Consider the following 20,684-nt stretch of genomic DNA (forward strand, 5'->3'; position numbering starts at 1 on the left):
TACAAATAGTTGTGTTAAATCACTTTCCAACTTTATTTGTTCAAAATACAAAGTTTTCATATTTTCTTCATTTTATTTCTTTTAGTTGGAACAGCGCCTTCTCAAAACAGCCAAAGAAAAGATGGAGCAGCTAAGTAGAGCTCTTGGTGGATGTAGGTGCCTTTGTTTTTGTTTTTTACAGTGTGGTCTAGGACTCAGAATAATAACATTGCATTAATTTAATTATTTTTGCCCGCTATTTTTGATTAATCATCTAATACATTATATTAAATATAATAGCATTTTAGGCATATTTAAAAATATGTCATATTCTCTGCAACAAAATTGTAGCAACTAAATCTCATTCTAAATCTCTCTTTGATATACAATATACTAGCATCAAACAGATGCATTTCCTGCATTTCTCTTTGAATTGATGCTTTAGTCTGAACAAAACCCAAAATATTTTTGCCCAGCTAAATACTCCCTTTTTATATTTAAGGACGCATTGTTCTCTAGATACATATGTCCTTTTTAAGATAAGGTGAAGAATTTTCTTTTGTATTCACCACAACTATACATTACCTATGGATATAAGGAAAGGCATTTTTAATTCCAGTGCTGTTGTTTCCTTCTTAATTTCAAGAAAAAATTGGACATTTACCAAAAATTTTGGTCTGAATGACTACTGGTCAGAACTTACCGTATTTTTCGGACCATAAGACGCACCTGACCATAAGACGCACCCAGTTTTTAGAGCAGGAAAACAAGAAAAAAAATATTCTGAACCAAATAGTACCGGTATACTAGGAAGGAAGGAGGGGAGAGAGAGAGAGAAGGAAGGAAGGAAGGAGGGAGGGAGGAAGGAAGGAAGGAAGATAGAGAGAGAGAGAGAGAGAGAGAGAGAGAGAGAGAGAGAGAGAGAGAGAGAGAAAGAAAGAGAAAGAAGAAAGAAAGAAAGAAAGAAAGAAAGAAAGAAAGAAAGAAAGAAAGAAAGAAAGAAAGAAAGAAAGAAGAGAGAAGGAAGGAAGGAAGGAAGAAAGAAGGAAGGAGGGAGGATGGAGGAAGCAAGGGAGAGAGAGAGAAAGAAGGAAGGAAGGGAGAAGGAAGGAAGAAAGAGAGAAGGAAGGAAAAGAAGGAAGGAAGAAAGAAAGGGAGGGAGGGAGGAAGAAAGAGAGAAAGAAAGAAAGGTAGGTACCGGTAGTTTCTTTTCCCTGAATAGGTTTTCTAAGATGCCGAAGCAATTTCAAACAATTAGCAGTATTATCTTGCAAATGGGAAATCACTTCCAATAAACTTCGCAGAGAAACATGCAGGGACAACTCACGGCTTTGCCTATGAGGTTTAGTTTAGCAAAAACTTTCTTTAGCAGCGAGGTAAAAGAAAGAAAATGTGCGCGCGCAGGGAGGGGGAGGCAGTCAGAAGGCATGGCAGGCACGTCCGTATTTCCTCCCCTGCCGACCAGTCACAGGGGCGGGGCGGAGAATTCCATGTCTTCATTCACTCACGTCTTTCCAATGGAGCTGATGGACTGCGCTGGCTGAACGGGAGACAAGTGTTTTCGCTTACCTTCGGACCATAAGACGCACCTCGTTTTTCCACCCACTTTTGGGAGGGGAAAAGTGCATCTTATGGTCCGAAAAATACGGTACTCTGTTTCTGTGCAGGTTGTTTACAGTTTTATATAGTAATTGTTAATAATGTGCCAGCCATTTATTGCTATAGAAAAAGTTACAAATAATTGAATGAAGAAATAAAGCATTGTTAAGAATATAATTAAAATTTAAAATTTATCTACTCAAAAGTTTCTTCATTGAATTCAAATTCATTATATAACTAAGAATTGTTCACTTTTCAGTCAGAGAAAACCAGTTATGTTTATATCTTGAAATATCTATTTGCTTTGGATGGCTATCATAATTAATTTTACCAATTGCAGAAATCTGAATATCATCAATATGAAAGTGAATATGGTCATTTGCAAGTATTTTTTTATTTGAAGCCAAGTCTGAGAACCCATTCTAATTATATATATTAATAGTTTTTGCTTAATTCAGAAGACATCTTATGCTTGTTGAAGTAGTTTTTTTCAGGAACCAGAAAAATAAACATTACTTGCAATACTCAAACATATCTTGCAGCAGAAGGAAGTTGTCCTGATACCACATTCATTGAAGATGCAGTACAAGAACTCCTCAAAACTCGACGTATTCTGAAGTGTTCTTATCCTTATGGATTCTTTCTAGAGCCAAAAAGCACAAAGAAAGAAATATTTGAACTCATGCAGGTAAATCTATTACCTTGTGGTGGCTCTTGTTCTACAATTCTTCTTTATCAAGATTCAGACAAAGTGATTCTGTGCCTGCATAGCCAACTCAGAAAATAGCAATTCCTATGTTGTTGTTTTTGCAAGTGTGCTATACCAACATTGTATATATAGGTGACATACATCTGAATATATTGTGTGCAGTATGGACTTAAGTAGAACTCCCAACAGAATCTTCATTACTCTTCTGATTGCCACAGCAATACCCTTATCTGTTATTCCCCTTTCAGCATTTTTGTATCATATTATAGGCATGGCCAATAAATCTAGCCCTGCATTAGCTTTCGAATACCTTTTAGAAAATAGTAGAAAAATAATGGGTTTTGTTTGTAAGATTATATCTACACAAACAGGTATTACTATGCAGCCTTGACCAAATAAATCATTCCATGCAGCTTAAAGCATTGCTTTGAGTCCTCACTACTGCACTAGCTTTCCAAAACGTAGCCTGACCTATTCATGGCTCTCTGCTACCAATTATGACTTTTCCCAACTGTTCTACCATCTCATAATAAAAGATCACATAGGAAGTTAATGCTTCAGCACTGCTTGGATCTTCACCATTAACCTTAAGTAGTTGCTTGATAGGAAGACTCTGACCTCAGTCAGTTGAATTGGCTAGGCATTCTGCACCCCATCCCCACACTTCTCAAGGCATAATTTTATAAACTAGTCATGCCTTACAAACACAGCTTATTTACTGCCAGTGTTTTGATTAATTGTATTGCAAATACTTTGTCAATTCCATAGTGGGAAAAACTGACTTTGATAGATTTGGCATTATAGAAACATAATATAAAAACAACTTTAATAGTGGAAAATAAAAAACTTTGCTTGTCCAAGGCACTATATGAAGACTCCCTTGAACCCAATTTTAATCTATGTTTTATTCTTATCAATATAGTGTAATTGTTAAGTTGGATTAGGACAGTGATGGCCAACCTTTTGGGCTCAGTACATCAAAAATTCAAAGTTGACCCTGCTAGTGTGTCACACCCTCTCCTCTGAACAAGACAGAAACAATTTTCTTATTTCCCCCATCTCCAATCTAAGTCACCCTGAACTGTGGCTCTTGGCAGCAAGGTCAAAGCTGAGCCTGAAGTAGAAACCCACGACTTAACTTCAGCCCCAGTGCCTCCCAGAAAGGCTGCCCCACACCATTCGCAAAGTGCACCAGTCTTGGGAATGGTGGGATTGCCCCCATAACCCATTACTTCCCAGGATCTGCCATGAGCCACTTACCTTTAGGTGATGTTCTTTGTGACAGACCCCTGTGGCTTATTCAAGACTGCTCTGGGTCACATGAGGCCTTTGATCTTAAGGTGGTTTTGAAGAATGATGTTCTGTAGCCTATGCAGCTTCTGAAAATCATGCAAAAACACATCCCATTCTTGCACAATTTTTGAAGCTTCTGGTATGATTTCCAGGGGATCTGGAAGCCATACAAGAGCATTTTTGTGCAACCTGCAAAAATTGTACAAGAACAGGGCATGTTTTTGAGAATAGTTATTGGGTGTTGGGAATGCTGGCATGTCACCCAAAACATAATGGCATGTCACAAGCTCACCATACATGCCTAGGTCCTAGGAGCGTTATGAAACAGGTTCAAATCTAACTTCGCCCATAGAAACTCAATAGATAAGCTTGAATCAGCCCCATTTTCTTAACTCAACCTGTCTCATAGATTTATTTTTATAAGCAGACTTAATAATCTAGATATATATGAATCTAACACAGAACCCAGATATGCACATTCATAAATGTGCAAACAACAGTTATAGTTCAGTAACCAGCTCTTTTCAGCTGGTATAATTTTATAATTTTATAATTATAATTTATAATCATTTTACTTAGTTTTTGCCCAAATTATTTTTTGTAGATTGCATTAATAAATTTTAATCCACATTAAATGGATATTCTTCTTTCTTATAAAAGTCTTTGAAGTGCATTTTAAAAATGTTTCAAAGGGATTACACTGATTAGACTCTTGCTATGTTGTCTGCCTATCTAAGACTCAAAGGATTTCCTATTCTTTTATTGGTACAGTAAAAAGTACATTCTTGTATTGTTGTAATGCTTTCTGCTTAAATGGATTACATAGTTATAAAATAGTAAGTCATTGAAACCTCCACTTTTCACTGGACCCATATTAATTTTATATGTATCCTTGGCCATTATAATGGAGAATGCATTTATTTGTATCTGTCTTCATTAATGATTATTTAACAGGCATTTTTATGGCATATATTTGCTGGAAATTGCACCATTATTCACCTTGTAAAGTGTTGGTTATGGATATTATTTTCTATTATAGACAGACCTTGAAATGGTTACAGAAGATCTTGCTCAAAAAGTGAACAGACCTTACCTTCGTACTCCCCGTCATAAAATCATCCGGGCAGCTTGCCTTGTTCAACAGAAGAGGCAAGAGTTCTTAGCCTCTGTAGCCCGTGGAGTTGCTCCTGCTGATTCTCCAGAAGCTCCAAGGCGCAGGTAATCCCATAAAATAGAGATTTGCATCCCAAAAGAGCTACAATTTGTAAGTACCAAGTATGGTAAGCCTGTCTTACAACCTTGTTTGCTGAGAGTAAGGTATAATAAACTGATGATGTCCAGTTGTTTTGGACTCCTTATATTCTCTTAATATTGCCAATACTAGCTGAGTTGATACGAGTTTAAAATATATTTTAAGTATAAAATATCTGGAAAGCGTCAGGTTACCCATCCATGACTTAGAAAAATAGAACAAATAGCTCTCACAAGTTTGCTTTGAATAATTCATTTTTAAAAATTTTCAGTGTTGGTTTAATCATTCATTGCTTAATTACTTTAAGTCATGGAGTGCATTGGTGCTTGTGACTAAAATTAAAATAACGAGAAGAGTTATACATGTTCCATTTTGCTAGAGGTGACAGTGCAGAATTGCTCCTTAGAAATTTTGAACTAAAATGTATATGGAGATGCCTCTGCATATATGTGCTGTGTTATGAAACACAGAATTTTATTTGTTGACCTTTTTTATGAGTACAGAATCATGCCAATACCAGGAATTAGAGCTCTGTGGTATTTGATAAGTATGCTAGATAGTCTGATTAACTTATTAATTGCCCTAACCCTGCTGATATCTCACAGGTCATTAAAACCTGGTTTTGTCATAGAGCCTGGGGCCCTGATAGCACAGGTGAACTTGTGTCATGGCTTGTTTGAATATTTGTATGCCTTTTCAGACACTATTTTGATAACATTTTTGCTATTTTAACTGTGGTTGGTTTTCACTCTGTTTTAAATGCGAGCTGCCCAAATTCATATATATGAAGTGGACAGTCTATACATTTAGTAAATAAAGTTTATTGTCATTGTAAATGTTCATATTAAATCAAATATTTTATATCAAATATTATTTATAGGAGAAGGAAAACTTTTATTTTCTATATTGTATATTTTATGCATTCTTATTTATTTTATTATAAGCTGCCTAGAGTCAGATATGTGAGATGGGTAGCTATATAAATAAATTAAATAAATGAGAAGGTAGTACCTTGAAAATAGAATTACACATGAAAATTAATCATTATGACAGAAAAAAATGTGAAAATGTTTCTAACAAGGTTAATGGGCTCTTCTTGAACTGCTTCAGAGAAGAGAATATTACTTCAACCACTCATTTTCAGCACAAGGTATAGAAGGTTGAATTATAATTTTGAATGTTTCTGATTCAAATATTGCATTAGACTATTAGGTTCTCAAAGTAGTTATTGTCCATTCTAATATTTATGTATGTTATACCTTTTCCTGAGGCATTAGCAGAAAATTTCCTCCAGTATCCACAGATCCTTGACCTTGCTTGCTTTCATGTAAGGCTGGATGTTACTGAATTGTTTGGTTCCATTTCCTCCTCTCCCACATCATTAGAATTTTGTTTTAATTGTTCTACTGTTCTAATCCTTGCTAGCTACCCAGAGTCTTTATTAGTGGTAGCCAAGAAAGTTGAAATTATAAATAAGTAAATTAAAATGTTGCAGTTATTGGCCAACTAGGAAGTAGCACTAGCACTGGCTACCCATGCTTCAAATAAACAAATTGGTGGGATTGGATTGAGTGGGATGTTTTTGTGTCCATGCAATGAATGAATGTTTAGATTGGTAATTTGAAATCTTGACAATTTTTTTTAATTTTCTTGGCTTATTAATGCTATTAAAATTATAGCTAATTAGCAAATAATTTTTCAATTGTCTGATTAAGGGGAAGTTGTTCATAGTTAATTCTGTTCTCCAATAACAAAGTATGTTTAATTTATAGCTTTGCTGGTGGAACATGGGATTGGGAATATTTAGGATTTGCATCCCCCGAGGTAATTTTTGTCATTTTAGTTATATGAATTTGCTTATTACAGAAATGATTAAGAAATTACACTTTGCATGAATAGCTTCCCAATGTTGTTGCAAATTGTATAAAAGTTTGCAAGGTGTGGATAGGCTTTCTACTTTTTGTAGATTTACAATGCAAGTTTTTTTTTTCTATCTAGCGGTGAATTTCTATCCTTAAGGGTTTGATCGGGCACCCTGGTCTTCCAGCTTCTCAAGGTCTACTTGAGCTCTGGCAGGGCAAATGGTGATAATTGTCACAACTAAAACAGAATTTTGAACTTAGTTAAACAAATGAGAGTGTTCCATCCCTTGCAAATGAAGTTCCCTACTTGTTCCTGATTGTTAGAAAATGAAAGCTTCACTTAAGGTTGTCATGGCACAGCAACCTTGCCAACAGTGTACCACAAAACAACAATCACTTACCGAGCTGGCTCCTGAATTGAGTTTACTATGTAGCTATGATGTTGGTACATAATTTTCATTTTTTTTCTTTTTAATGCTTCTTATTTGATTATAGTCTTATAGTTATAAGTATTTAAAAATCTTCCCTTTTAATGAGTGCAAATATGTTCCTGTAAGACAGGTTTTAACTATTTTTCTGCACAGGCATTGGATCACAAACAAAAAAGCTAGATGTAACATTGTACCAGATTACCAGAAGAGTTTAATTTTCTTTTTTGTGTCATGGAAACATATTTTTTACATCTGTCATGTGATGGCCAAGATATTTATCTTTTTTTGTGCTCTTGGTATCTTGCCCATAAAGTTGATGCTCCTGCACAGAGTTCATGTTGGAAACATCTAGGCAGAAAATCAGTGCCTTTTCTTTCTTTTTTCACTCCCTTTTTTCCTCCCTTGTTTTCCTGTTATTTTCTTTTGTATTTTGTATGATATTCAGATAAATTTTTTAAAAAATGAAATACAGGAAATATCTAGTGCTGTGGAAGATCTTTTGGCAGGAATATCTTTATTCCAGCATGTATATTCCTGGCTGTAGTTTCTACCCATCTCTGGGCAGTTTCTTTTTTACTGCAAAATAAGCAATTGCATCTGGATATTCTTCTCAGAGAACATTTGTTTCCTCTTGTTTTTCTTTGTGGATGACAATTGTAGTTTTACCTTTTTAAACCTTTTCTTTTTAAAAATTTATTGTCTGCTCTGCATGCAACTTTGAGCTTCAGTCCATTCCACCCTACACCATTCGAGAAACTACATACTTTGTGTCATATAAAATAGCCTTCAGGAAGTATTCTGACTATAGACAGTCTCTTTGTCTCATCTGTCTTGTATACATTGCCATTGCTTCATTAAACAAGCTTGAAGGAATTGTACATCTGAAAATGGGGATGGGTGATGACTATGGCAACCTTTTCTCTGGAGTTGATATTATTTATTTTGGAACTAAGCATTTCTTTTTCATAAATTTATTTAAAATTTTAAAAATGAAGATAAAAACTAATACTTAATATACATAAGCAAGAAAAAAGAGATAGAAATAAAAGAAAAACTAAAAGTGAAAGAAATGGGAAATAGAAAAAAAAGAAAAAAGATAACAAGATGTGGCTTCAATCTTTTCTACAGCAGTTATAACTACAATTTATAAATTTACCTCTTTTTCTAAATCCTCAACCTGACTCTCTTCTTTTTATAATTTAATGTATAATCATCAAAACCATAAATCATAAATTCATTTATTCTGTTATACGCAAAAAGTCTGTAAAGGATTTCCAGTCAACAGTAAACATAATATCCTTTCCTTAATCCAGTAAATCAGTTTGGCCATCTCAGCATCTTCATCATCTTCATGAACCAATCTTCCATTGTAAGTATTGCTGAAACTTTATAAATACGGTACAATAATCTGGCTGTACTTATCATATTAGAAAAAAACCAAGTTCTGAGACTTTTTTCCAATCTTTTTTCATCAATCCCAGAATAAAGACTTCTGGTCTCAGTTATCCCTTAAACTTTAAAATCCTCTGAATCAGTATTTGAATCCAAAATTTTCTACATATCCACCAAGCATGATGAAATGTTCTTATGTTCACAATTCCATTGTAATTTTGAAGTGCCTTTATACGTTCTAGACAATTTTGTCTGATGAAAGAGTGAATGCTGCTAAGAAGACAACACAAAGTAACCTGCAGAACTTGTAAGGGTTGTTTTTTTTTTTAATTACTCCCTCAATCTCTTATCCTGTCTTATAATTCGGTATTTCAAAACCAAAATAAACAAGATAGGAGACAGTGGGCATCCCCGCCCTATTCCTTTCTGTATCCTTTCTTTGATATCCGTTAACAATTATTCATGCTTCCTATGAAGTATAACTCAATCTTACCCATTTTATATAAAGTTCTTTCCAAAGTTCATTATCTTACAAAACCATGTTCAAATTATTCCAAAACTTTGAACAAGAAGGTCCAATCCAAGGACTAGTACGCATTTAAGAAAATCAAATGGCTTATTTTTCATTTATGTTATGCCAAATATTTCAAAATGGCTAACACATTTCTAATATTGTGCTTTAACTGTATTCTAGGTAGAAATCCATATTGATCCTCATGAATAATTTAAAAAAATACTTTTAGTCTATCAGTCAGAATTGTTTTAAACAACCTTTAGTCATTCAATAATTATATCAATCCATACTTCCTTGTTAAAGCCTAATTTTGTTCCTCTTTAGGTATTACTACCATATTAGCCTCTTTCCAACTTCCTAGCGTTTTTCCTCCCTGTAGGATATCCATTGTATTTTGTAAAGATTGTAAAAGTTCATTATCAAAACATTTATAATAAGAACCTAGAAATCCATCCAATCCAGGAACCTTTTCTGCTAATCTTTTTTGTAGCTTCACAAACTTTGCTTATTTTTATAGATCCATTCAAAATTTTTGTTCTTTTGTAATTCTCAGTACATTTTGTTTTTTAGGGCATCATCTATGTTCTCCAGAGATAAGTTACTTGCATTATACAAGATGAAATAATATTGATAAAATGCCTTCTGTATTGTTATGCTATCCATTAGTACAGTATCTTCCATTTGAAATTTCAACATTATTTTCTTGTAATTTATATGCCAGCCATTTCCCTGGTTTGTTTGCAAACTCAAGGGTTTTATTGCTTTATATAGTTCATTTTTATTTCCATTTTTCTAACTTAACATAGATAATGTAGAAGTTTTATTTTGTTAAGACATACTTGCCTTGAGTGGAAATTTATTTAATTTTTCTTCTTGTCTCTTTATATCATCCAAAATAGGTTATGCTTTCTTCTGCCTCTTCTTTTGTTATTTTGTCTTATTATATTGTCTAAAATAACTTCTGATAAAAGTTTTACTTGTGTCCCAAATTCTTAAATCAGTATTTTTATCTAAATTATTTCTAAAAAATATTTTTTACAATCCTCCACTATTTCTTATTTCTATAAAACTTAAGAACTGGATTTTTTTCCATAAACCTATAGGATTATGATCTTAAAAAGTCTTTGGTTGTATCCCTACTTTAGAAACCTTAGTATACTAGCCAGATTCTTTGAAATGCAAATCATATCTATCCTGGAAAAGCATCTTGCTTTTCAGAAAAAGTAGGTGTATTTTCTTGAATTGCTAATTCTGTCTGCATATATCAATAAGCCCTAAATTGTCCATCAAATCAATTTGCCTTGAATTAATTTCAATATTATTCTCAGACATTCTATCCAGTTGGGAGAGAACATTCTGGAATTGAGCATTTCTAAGCTTGTCCCAAGGGTGATGTTTTTAAATGATCTCTGGTTCTGGTAATCAAATCATCAGCAATCTCATTTTCCAGTACCTTTCCCCAATTCTAGGAGATTAATTTTATTGCATTCCAAGGATTTATTTTCATTGTATTTAGAGAAGCAACTGATAAACTCTAAGTGGCATTCTTGTAAAGAAAGGAAATAAATAATAAAATAGCTCTTGTTCTATATTTTAAACTGTATGGATATACCAGAGAATAGGCTAGATTTGGTTTACTCTTAAAATGCAAGGCTTCGTCCTCCTGTGGTTTTAACAGTGATGGCCATTTTTAGCATTTAAAGTTATTTGTCAGAATCCCAAGAGTTGGTGTTAGCCAGAAATTTCATGGAATGGCACATACAACTTTCAATTGCTGCAAAAATTAGATGTTCTTACTGAATAGCAGAATTTTAGTATGTTGTCTCAAAAGATCATTCCCTTTAGTATTAGTGAAATGTTCCACCAATTTCTTTTGAAAGGAAGTGATAAAAATCCTGACTTCGGCTTAAAAGGACCCATTACACATATGTAGCCACCTGGATGAGATAGTCTACTTCTGATCTTGTTAGGGACCTGTGAATTACTTTCTACACTCTATATTTCAAATTTTAATTTCACTTACTTTTCAAGAATCTTTTATTAAAAGTTACATGGTGATAGTAATGGTGGCTATTTGGTTGTGTGCCGTTATGAGTTGATCATCCCTATTTCTACCACTACAAGAACTAAACATTGGTTTTATATAATGTTTTTTCACAAATTTGTTTCTGCTTCCTATCAACTACTTGTCTTACTTGCTTCACTTTCTTTTACATCAGATCCTAGATATTTGTAGTGCATTAGATTTTTGTGTGGATTGTATTGCTTTGGTTATTCATATGCTACCAAAGTTGGCTAACCTTACTTATCAATTTTGCAAAGTGAGTATCCACTACCTTGCAAGCAGAGATCTTCTTTTAGAAAGTTTTTCCAAAGTTATTTTCTTTTCATTGGGCTTATGTAAATAACTGCTAATTTTTCATTCAATATTATTGCCAAAAAAAATTACAGAAAAAAAATTGAGAAGGTAGTGCTCTTTTGTACTTATGTGTTTGGGCATATTCTCGTATCTCTGTTAATGTAAGCTTGTTACTTATCTTTACAAAACAACCACAGAGACTATGGATTAAAAATACAGATTGCTTACCTCTGACTGTAGTTCTTCAGATAGTCATCTCTGGAATCACTCAGCTATTATCTCCTCTCCTGACATCTCATAAGGACTCATTTTTTTTCAAGGGCTGAGCCAGTTTTGGGAAATTAAAGGAACAGGTGGAAACTATGATCAAGTGTATCCATTTGGTGGTGAGTGCTTCCAGCAAAAAAGACTGCTGCAACTCTGACACAATTACTATGCAGGAGCATTATTCACATGTGTAAAAGCATAGTTGACTATGCCTTTTTATCTTTAGCATTTTGTTTTTGATCTGTGCCTTACAATTAGCATCATTTGTATGAACGAGTTCATCGTACTGTGAAAGATAGCACAGTGGACTGAATAAAAACTGGAAAAATGAACATCAAAGAAACACTTTCCATGTAGCTATAAGAGCCCAAGTAGCCCCAGCCTAATGTGTCGTTAGCAGGTACAAAAGAGTGGGGGGAAATGAAAAGGAAATTAAAAAATAAATCTTGGTAATATCAGGCATGTAAAATATAAATACGAAAATGCGAAGCTAATTAACTGGGATAGAGAGGAAGGGGTTTTTTTCTTCTTCAATCCTTTCTTTAGGATTGTTTTGTGATTTATACAATTGCATACTTATGCATATTTCCTTTTTATAGTCACTGGATAGCATTATGCTTGCAAGACTATAGTTTGCTTCTTATATTCAGATAAACTGGCTGGCTTTTTCCCCCAATAATTAAATGTTTGCAATAAAACATTTTAATTATTCAAAATCAGTAAATATTATTTGAAGTTTGCACTGCTGTATAACTGGTATGAGAGAAATTAATGATTTATTTGAGAATTAGCCTGTTTATTATATAACGCTAAACAATGAAATTATTACCTAAACTAAACTTGATCAGTATTTAAGATGAGAATATTTTGAAAAGTTGAAGCAACTTAGTAAAAAAAGTCATCTTAGAAGCATTAGATGAAAAGATTTGTCTAATTCAGAACTCTTATCATTGACTAAACCAATAATTTTCCCCCCAAGAATTTCGTCTAAACTATTTCATGCATTTTATATCACTGACAGCATCTGATTCTGATATTAGTTAGAAATAATAACATTATAATGTACAGTCTTTTCAACCCCTCCCTCAAACTTTAGCACCACAGTCTAATTAGTCACAAACTTAAGCTAGTTAGGCTTATGTGAAATATATACCATTTCTGGACAACAAATAAATATTACTGATATCTTAGGTTTACAATGCCTACTCATATGTCCCCCATTGAGTTCCATTGCAATTGTGTATGTGTGCTCAAATTTTTGACCTGCACTCTTGATTTTTGAAATAAAGAATACTTGTCAGTTAGGACTAGGCACACTTTAAAAGTAATTTGGGCTACAGATTTCTGTGTTCCTTCAAAAAAAAAAGCACAAGATAAAGCAAAACAAAGTGACTGAAAATAATCAACTGTCACCCTGTTCATTTTGAACAAAAATTGTTCCAGGATTTCACAGAACTGTAAGTCAAGAATTTTTTTCCACATTACGTAATAAGCAGTTAATGGAAAATATGTTGATTAGACCAACTGAATATTATTTTTAAATATTGATTCATGACCACGAGTTTGCTAGGGTACTAAATCCAAAGGTATAATTTATCAATATGACACTCACTAAAACTGCTGCAGATTATTTTGATAATTAACTAATAAGAAAAGAACACTGAGCTGGTGTACTTGCTAAGTGTTTTAACAGAGACATTACCAGGCAATTTTTGTTTGCAGTATTTATTTTATTATACAAAGAGTAGAAGGGAAGCAAAAGTCTGTTCATCAAATCTGCTACATTGTATCAGCGTGGATAAAAGAAGAATAAGAAGTGCAATATCAATAATGCAGGCATATATATATATATATATATATATATATATATATATATATATATATATATATATATATATATATATATATGCAACCAATCATGCAGCAGCAGCAGCTTCATTAATCTATTAGCTGAATTTATTTAGCAAATTTTGGTATTTTTGGAGTTTTATTTACAAAAACTGCATGGTGTTGGTTGCTACTTAGTTATTTACTTTTTATGAAACAGGTGATTTTATCGTGCATAAAATCACAGGGAGTGTTTTTTTTTCCATTAAGCGTGCTGTTTGTTGTGCTCCAAATATATTACTGCATGCTTCCCTGTATTTTGTAACATTTGGTTTATGCAGGAATATGCTGAATTTCAGTATCGGAGGAGACACAGACAGCGCCGACGTGGAGATATGCAGGGTTTGCTGAGTAATGCCCCAGATCCTGATGATCCAAGTGAGAGTACACTAGGTAACGTTTTCTACAGTTTTATTTTCCTTTAAACTAGCTTGATTTTCTTTTATTTAATCAGAAGTTTAATGGAGGACTATCATATCTTGATAGTACTTTTTTTGTAAGAAAAAAGGTTACCAGAACTCACACCTTGTTAATCTTTTATTTAAAAAATTACATATTCAATTCTTAGCAGGACCGGTGGTTAAGAACTAAATAGTATTTTTTTTTTCAATTTTTAAAATTTGGGGTCACACTTTTACACCAAAAATTTTAAAAAGATTTTCAATTCACCAATTTTTAAAAATAAAGAAATTATTTACTTTTCGCACTTAGTCAATCACTATACACACACCCACACATGTCAGTTGTGTAACAAAACATAATGGTCGCCGCCCACAGTAAGCATTCAGCGCGCAACCACACGACCGATCACAAGCCGAGCAGTGCCACAAGCCAAGCGGTACCATCACAACCAGTGCGGACGAAGTACGCATGCATCAGACTCGACACACAAGCAGCCCACATGCACCGTTTTAATGATTTTGCCGCTGATGTGCTACGCTCAACAGGGCGATTCACATCCACGTGGACCAAACATCAAATTTTCAAAAGTTACTTTTAAAATTGGAAAATCTGTTGAAAAAAGGTGCCAGAACTCTGTTCCAGTGTGTTCTATGACAAAAAAGCACTGTATCTTGATATTTTGGAAATCTGTCTTTTTATTTTTATTTAACATTCTTAAATGTTAAATAATAGAACCATCTTTAAACTTTAAAAAAATGACATCAAAGCAAAAAAATATATAGAAAAGACAAGAATACAAACAACCTCCAACCAACCAATACAAACTAAAAAAGAAAAGAAAAAGAAATTTTATACTTATCAATACTTACTGGTTTACTCATACAATATTGTAATATTATTAGTACAAAATGTTGTAAAATATCACAAAATCTCTGACATAGTAACACATATTGCTTTATCCTTTGATTAGCAGAAAATGCTATTTTTTCTAAATACTAAAATAGTATTTATATAATACTAAATACTAAAAATAGAAGATACTATTTTTTCTTTTCAAGAACAGATAGATCACACATTTCCAATAATCATTCCTTAACATCTGAAATAATATTACATTTCCAATTTCTCAATATAATTCTTCAAGCCACCTCCCAGCTTGATATGAGTTCTAGTCTTAGGCATGAAGACAACTGAGTGATCTTGCACCAGTCTCTCTCAGCCCTAGGAAGAAGGCAATGGGGAAATTGAAAACGTTGCCAAGAAAACTGGAGGAGCTAACCTAAGCAGTCACCATGTGTCAAAGACTAACTTGAAGGCTTTCCTTCCCCAAAGTTATTAAAAGAACATTTGTGGGGTGTGTGTGTGTGAGAGAGAGAGAGGGAGAGATGTTTTAATCCCAAATATTCTGTAGCATCACTTCAGTTCACATAAAAACAGTGGATTAAAAGACGGGGAGAGAGACAAGTAAGCTCCTTGTATTAATTTGTAAACTTTCCTTGAGCAGATACTCAAGAAGCTGGCAGTAACAGAAGACATGGTAATTCCATGGTGAGTTCAGCTTCCATGAGTATCCTTCACAGCTCTTCTCTTCATGACTATACTCCTGTTAGTCGCTCTGAAAACCAGGATTCTCTGCAGGTATAGTCCTTTATCTTTTCTTTACTATTTGATTTCTTTAGCTTGTATCTGTCTATCTTCTAACTTCATCAGCTTATTAGAAAATATATATTAGTTATAGAACTGACTACATAAGATTTCAAATAGAGTCTTAGCCGAAATAATCATTATTGATTATACTGGCATACAGTATATAGGCATTTCTTAATTTTGATATCTCTTATAGGCTCTGAGTTCCTTGGATGAAGATGATCCAAACATACTTCTTGCTATTCAGTTATCATTGCAAGAATCTGGCCTAGTTATTGACGATGAAACTAGAGACTTCCTGACTAATGAAGCTTCATTAGGAGCAATAGGTACTTCTTTGCCTACAAGATTAGAATCTGGCCCAGTAAATGTAGATAATCCAAGAGCAGCTCTAAGTAGCACTGAACTTTTAGAACTTGGTGATAGCCTGATAAAATTAAGTGCAGACAGTGATCAGTTTTTGACAGACCATCTTAGTTCTCGCACTTTCAATAATACAAGAAGTGGCTTATATTCAGCATCTGGTGAATCTGACTCAGGTAGCCAAGATCTTAATATAAATGAAAATCTCCTTGGAAACATAATGGCTTGGTTCCATGACATGAATCCTCAGAGTATTGCACTCATTCCTTCCGCAATTACAGAAGCAGATGATGATTCAGAGCAACCCAGTACTGAAGAGAGGTTAATGGAGCAGCCACAAGTAAGACAAGATCTTCTAGAGGAAAATGCACCTTCTGAAGAGGCCATCAAAAATGAAGGCACTCAAAGAGAAGAAGGTGCTGCTGCTGGAGACATTAGTTATGGAGAAACAGTTCCACCAAGTGAAGATGCTTCTGGAGACACTAGCAGCCAAATTGTAAATTCAGATCTTTCGCGTCAGACATCTAAAACTTCACCTGAATGGGCTGAACATGTGCATTTGGTATAATCACAAAAAGTCTGAAAAACCATGAATTGTTTGTGGAGCCAAAATGACTAGGCAATTACCAATGGTACAATATATAGTGGAAACTGACCAACGCTAGCAGAGCTCAGTTGTTTACCAGAATGGGATAAACAGAAATTTCCTTGGTGTTCTTTATGAAGCTTATTTGAACCTTTCAGGGAATTTCTATTACATTGGACAGTAACACGGCTTGCTTATCTGGAGGAAGTAAAAAGCTTGTACTCCATGTTCCAAACATAATGCATTATCTATTTAGCCTTAGGCTGACGATCCTTAACTTGAAAGGCTTCCTTTCTTCATTTAAAGAAAACATTTTCTCCTTTTTCTCTCATTTGTCTTATCCTTTAAAAAGGTTTAGCACTAAAATTATGTCTTATTTCCCCCAGTTAATCAGTAACAGTATGAACTGAAGTAAAGTGAACTTTTTCTAATTCGAGTAAACTTTTCATGTTTATATACCAGTACAGATGTGCCAAACTGAGCAGCAAATCAACATAAAAATATGCAGTATTATTTTTATGCTCTTATTTTTAAGGATGTAAAGAACACATACACATGAACACATACACATAGAGACATAGCTTTTTCAAATTTCACTCATCAACATTATGATTGCATTAGCATAATTTTATCTTTATTAAATCTAATTCTCCTATTAAAAGCATTATTTTAAACAGCCAAGTTGGCTCAGTTGAAAAGACATTTTAACAGAAGTGCAATCTTCTCTATTCATTCTATGCACTATGAGTGCAGTTGCTTTGAGCAGTAACATTTTACAAAACAACCAAGTTTGCAACTTTTATAAGCTAGAGACAGCCTCCTTGCTGCCGCCCCCCCCAACCCAGGAAAGATTAATAATATCACAAACAACATGTTACTGTGCCTTTGCCTAAGCTAAATAGATAGTTGCCACAGTTAAATGAATATTAGTTATCTGTTCTGGAGTATACTATGCTATGAACTGCAGAAACCTCCATAAAACCACTCATGGCCTTTCCTTTCCACTCAGTACCTATATAGGGTATAAGCCTTCCCCGTACAGGTATAGCATGCACACCTTGAAGGATCCCCATAGGATTCCAGAGAGCCTTATTTTTCTCCTTCTCTCCCTACCCTATCTTTGTCAGCATGCATTTGAGGGCAGTACAGCATATGTTAGTATCTGTGTGTGCCTCCTGTATTTCCATCCAGCCTACTTGTTTCCCTCTGTGAAGTTGTATGAGCTTCAGCTGAAAAGAGAGGGAAACACAGGAATAAGAGTGTGTGTTTCCAGCACAGGCACTCTGCAAAGTGGGCGTGAAATTCAGCTGTTCAGACAAATTCCTTGTTTGTAGACACTATAGTTACGCAGGGAGTATCATAACTGTCAATGTTTTTCAGAAATAATAAACACTACAATGTATTCTTTTCAACTGCACAATATTCATTTAGTGTATGATTGGTGTTTCATATTTTGTAAAAAAAACACAAAAAAACCCAAACCTTCCCTAATAGTGTCCTACTGTGAAGAAAAGTTTTGTTGAAATTGGCTTAAAAACATCAAAACCTCATTGTAAATTAGTGATGCAGATTGTAACTTTAACTAGAAGTAATTGTTTTAAATTACTGTTTTGCTTGCATATAATCAAAATCTAGGTTAACAGAAGCAAAAATGAATTAAATACTCCATTTTTCGTTTGACTTGATATGATATGTCTGATACAAAAACTTGCTACTGATTGTGTACAGTAAGGTATTTTGATGGCAGAAAAGGTATATATATTGATTACTAGGTGTTACAAAAAAGTGTTAAATCCTTCATTTAAGCATAACTGTTGGGATCTTGCAGTCCCTGTGGCTCATAAAATTAAATATTAACTATTTAATCCATTTTTTAAAAACTCTGTTTATTGACATTTATTTGGAAGGAGTAGTCTGCTTCTCTGTTATTATATGCTATACCTCCATTATATTTTCTAGCTTGGCTTCTAATTGACCTGTCCTGAAAGTATTGGTGTTGATTCCCTTTTTCTAGTCTTGGAAAATTATCTCTTTAGAAAGCTATTACAGAAACCTTTCTAAGTTAAAATAAATCTTGAAGACACTATCATCACTAATTGGTCTTAAATATTTTAAATACACATACAGCTTCCTTGAATTTTAATTTCCAAATAGAATATTACATGGTTTTGTATATTGCATTAAGATGTCTTGCAAAGCTAAGAGAAGATATGTATGAGTGCTTTTTGTGATGATAGTGAAGTTTGTGGGTTCTGGTTTTCTGTAACTTGGTTTAAATTGTGAAGTATATTCCATTGTTAAATTTATTCTGAGCATGAAATTTAGCATATTAAATTTGTATTTTCTTGACACATTTAAAATTTAAGACCATCCCACTAATTGAATTTAGAATTCTGAAAGAAAGTTTGGCAAGCCTATTTTGTAAACCAATTAATTTTATAAAGAAAAACAAAACTACTATAATCTTGAAAATGGTATTTGCACTTTCATAGTATATACTTGATACATTCCCACTTTATATACAGTAGGATATTACAACCGTATAGATGTTTGGCCAAATGAATGCTATTAATAATATGTAAAAATTTTGATTAAACATTTATTACTTAAACTAATTGCTTTTATCCCTTGTATTTCTTTACCAAATATTGTTTTAGATGAAAGAATGGTGTTTGGAATAAAAAAAGTTCATACTGGTATGCAACAATTTGCTGAGATTTTCTAGTAGAGGGTTTACTAATAATTCTTATGCTGCACAGAAGTAGTTTGTTCCTGTGTAAAGAACAAACATCATCTGCAATACAGGTGGTCCTGGATTTACAGCTATTCATTTAGTGACTGTTCAAAGTTAAAACTGCATTTTGAAAAAAGTGACTTATGACCAGCTTTCATACATACAACTGTTGCAGCATCCCCATGGTCACATGATCAAAATTCAGATCCTTGGCAACTAATTTATATTTATGATGGTTGCAGCAAATCAGAATCATGTGATCACCTTTGCGACTTTCTGACTAGCAAAGTCAATGTGGAAGCCAGATTCATTTAACAACCATGTTACTAACTTAACAACTGCAGTGATTCACTTAAAAACTGTGGTTAAAATGTTGTAAAATGAGGCAAAATTTACTTAACTGTCTCAACAACAGAAAATTAAGGCTCAATTACGGCCATAAGTCAAGGACTACCTATAAAATCAAACCAAACCCCCTGAAGCAGAAGACATCTTCTGAATGCAGAAAGGAATCTTGAGATCAAACTCACTATTCTATTTCAAACATTGTATAATGTTAGAAATAGGTATTTTGAACAGAAATAGTCCAAAGATAATTAAGCATTTAACAGCTGAAACTCTAATGAAAATAAATAGCACTGTTAATAGTTCTGCTTAGAAAAATCTCAGTTACTTGTGCATTTTTTAAACTGAAACCAGAAAGGAATACTGATTGAAGTGCAAATTTGCCCTGAAATATCAATCATTCATTTGAAATGTTTATTGTTAACAGATCTAATAAACATTATAAGAAGGATAAATGAATAAAGTTGGTGTCAACCTTTATTCCAATGTTAATTATAAAACGTCTTAAGTCTTTCAGAAATATTATATCTTTGTAGATATTTATTTACACTTTTAACATTTCTATACTACATTTGCAGGTAGTCTTTGTTGATATGGGTAATTGAGACCAGAATTTCGATCTAAGTGATTTAGTTGAAAAATGCAATTTCACAATTTTAGTCGCTGTTTCAGTCCCTGACACTGGTCCTTAGGTGAGGGGCCAAACCAAACCAAGCCATTCCCAGCTTAGTCCCTGTCAGCCCCCAACCTTGGTAAAGTAAGGGACTTCCTCCTCTACACCTTCCCCCACCTGCCTATCTTTCCCCCATCTCTGCCACCCTATATAATAGCACTGGGACCTTCAGCATTGTCAACTGGCCACCATCATTCCTGGACCTCAGCTATATAAGCTCCAGCACACCACCACTGTCACTGGGGAGTGCTGCCTCAAGCCACAGCCAACAGCCTTCCCTATGGGAATGAGTTGAGTTTTGCCCAGTGACATAGGGCTGTTGGCTGTGGCTTGAGGCAGCACTCCCAATGCCACTGGGCAAAACTCAACTCATCTCCACCTCTGCCAGCA

The 20,684-nt window shown here is 33.9% G+C and overlaps 1 protein-coding gene across 6 annotated transcripts in view; it reads left to right on the forward strand.

The window, feature by feature from the left end:
- ANKIB1 (ankyrin repeat and IBR domain containing 1) overlaps nucleotides 1-20,552 on the forward strand; it is a 68,882-nt gene extending 48,330 nt beyond the window's left edge. For 2 of the 6 annotated variants that reach the window (XM_081343865.1, XM_081343868.1), the window contains 7 exons: nucleotides 86-152; nucleotides 2,121-2,266; nucleotides 4,620-4,798; nucleotides 6,605-6,656; nucleotides 13,826-13,937; nucleotides 15,451-15,584; nucleotides 15,790-20,552. In XM_081343865.1, the coding sequence (XP_081199991.1) occupies nucleotides 86-152; nucleotides 2,121-2,266; nucleotides 4,620-4,798; nucleotides 6,605-6,656; nucleotides 13,826-13,937; nucleotides 15,451-15,584; nucleotides 15,790-16,524 (1,425 nt within the window). In that variant the 3' untranslated portion in view covers nucleotides 16,525-20,552. The remainder of the gene's footprint in view (nucleotides 1-85; nucleotides 153-2,120; nucleotides 2,267-4,619; nucleotides 4,799-6,604; nucleotides 6,657-13,825; nucleotides 13,938-15,450; nucleotides 15,585-15,789) is intronic. The other 4 variants (XM_081343869.1, XM_081343870.1, XM_081343867.1 and 1 more) reach the window with 4 other exon arrangements.
- The last annotated feature ends 132 nt before the right edge of the window (nucleotides 20,553-20,684 follow it).

This window comes from Vipera berus, assembly GCF_964194415.1.
Source record: "Vipera berus genome assembly, chromosome: Z".
In the NCBI taxonomy this organism is placed as follows: domain Eukaryota; kingdom Metazoa; phylum Chordata; class Lepidosauria; order Squamata; family Viperidae; genus Vipera; species Vipera berus.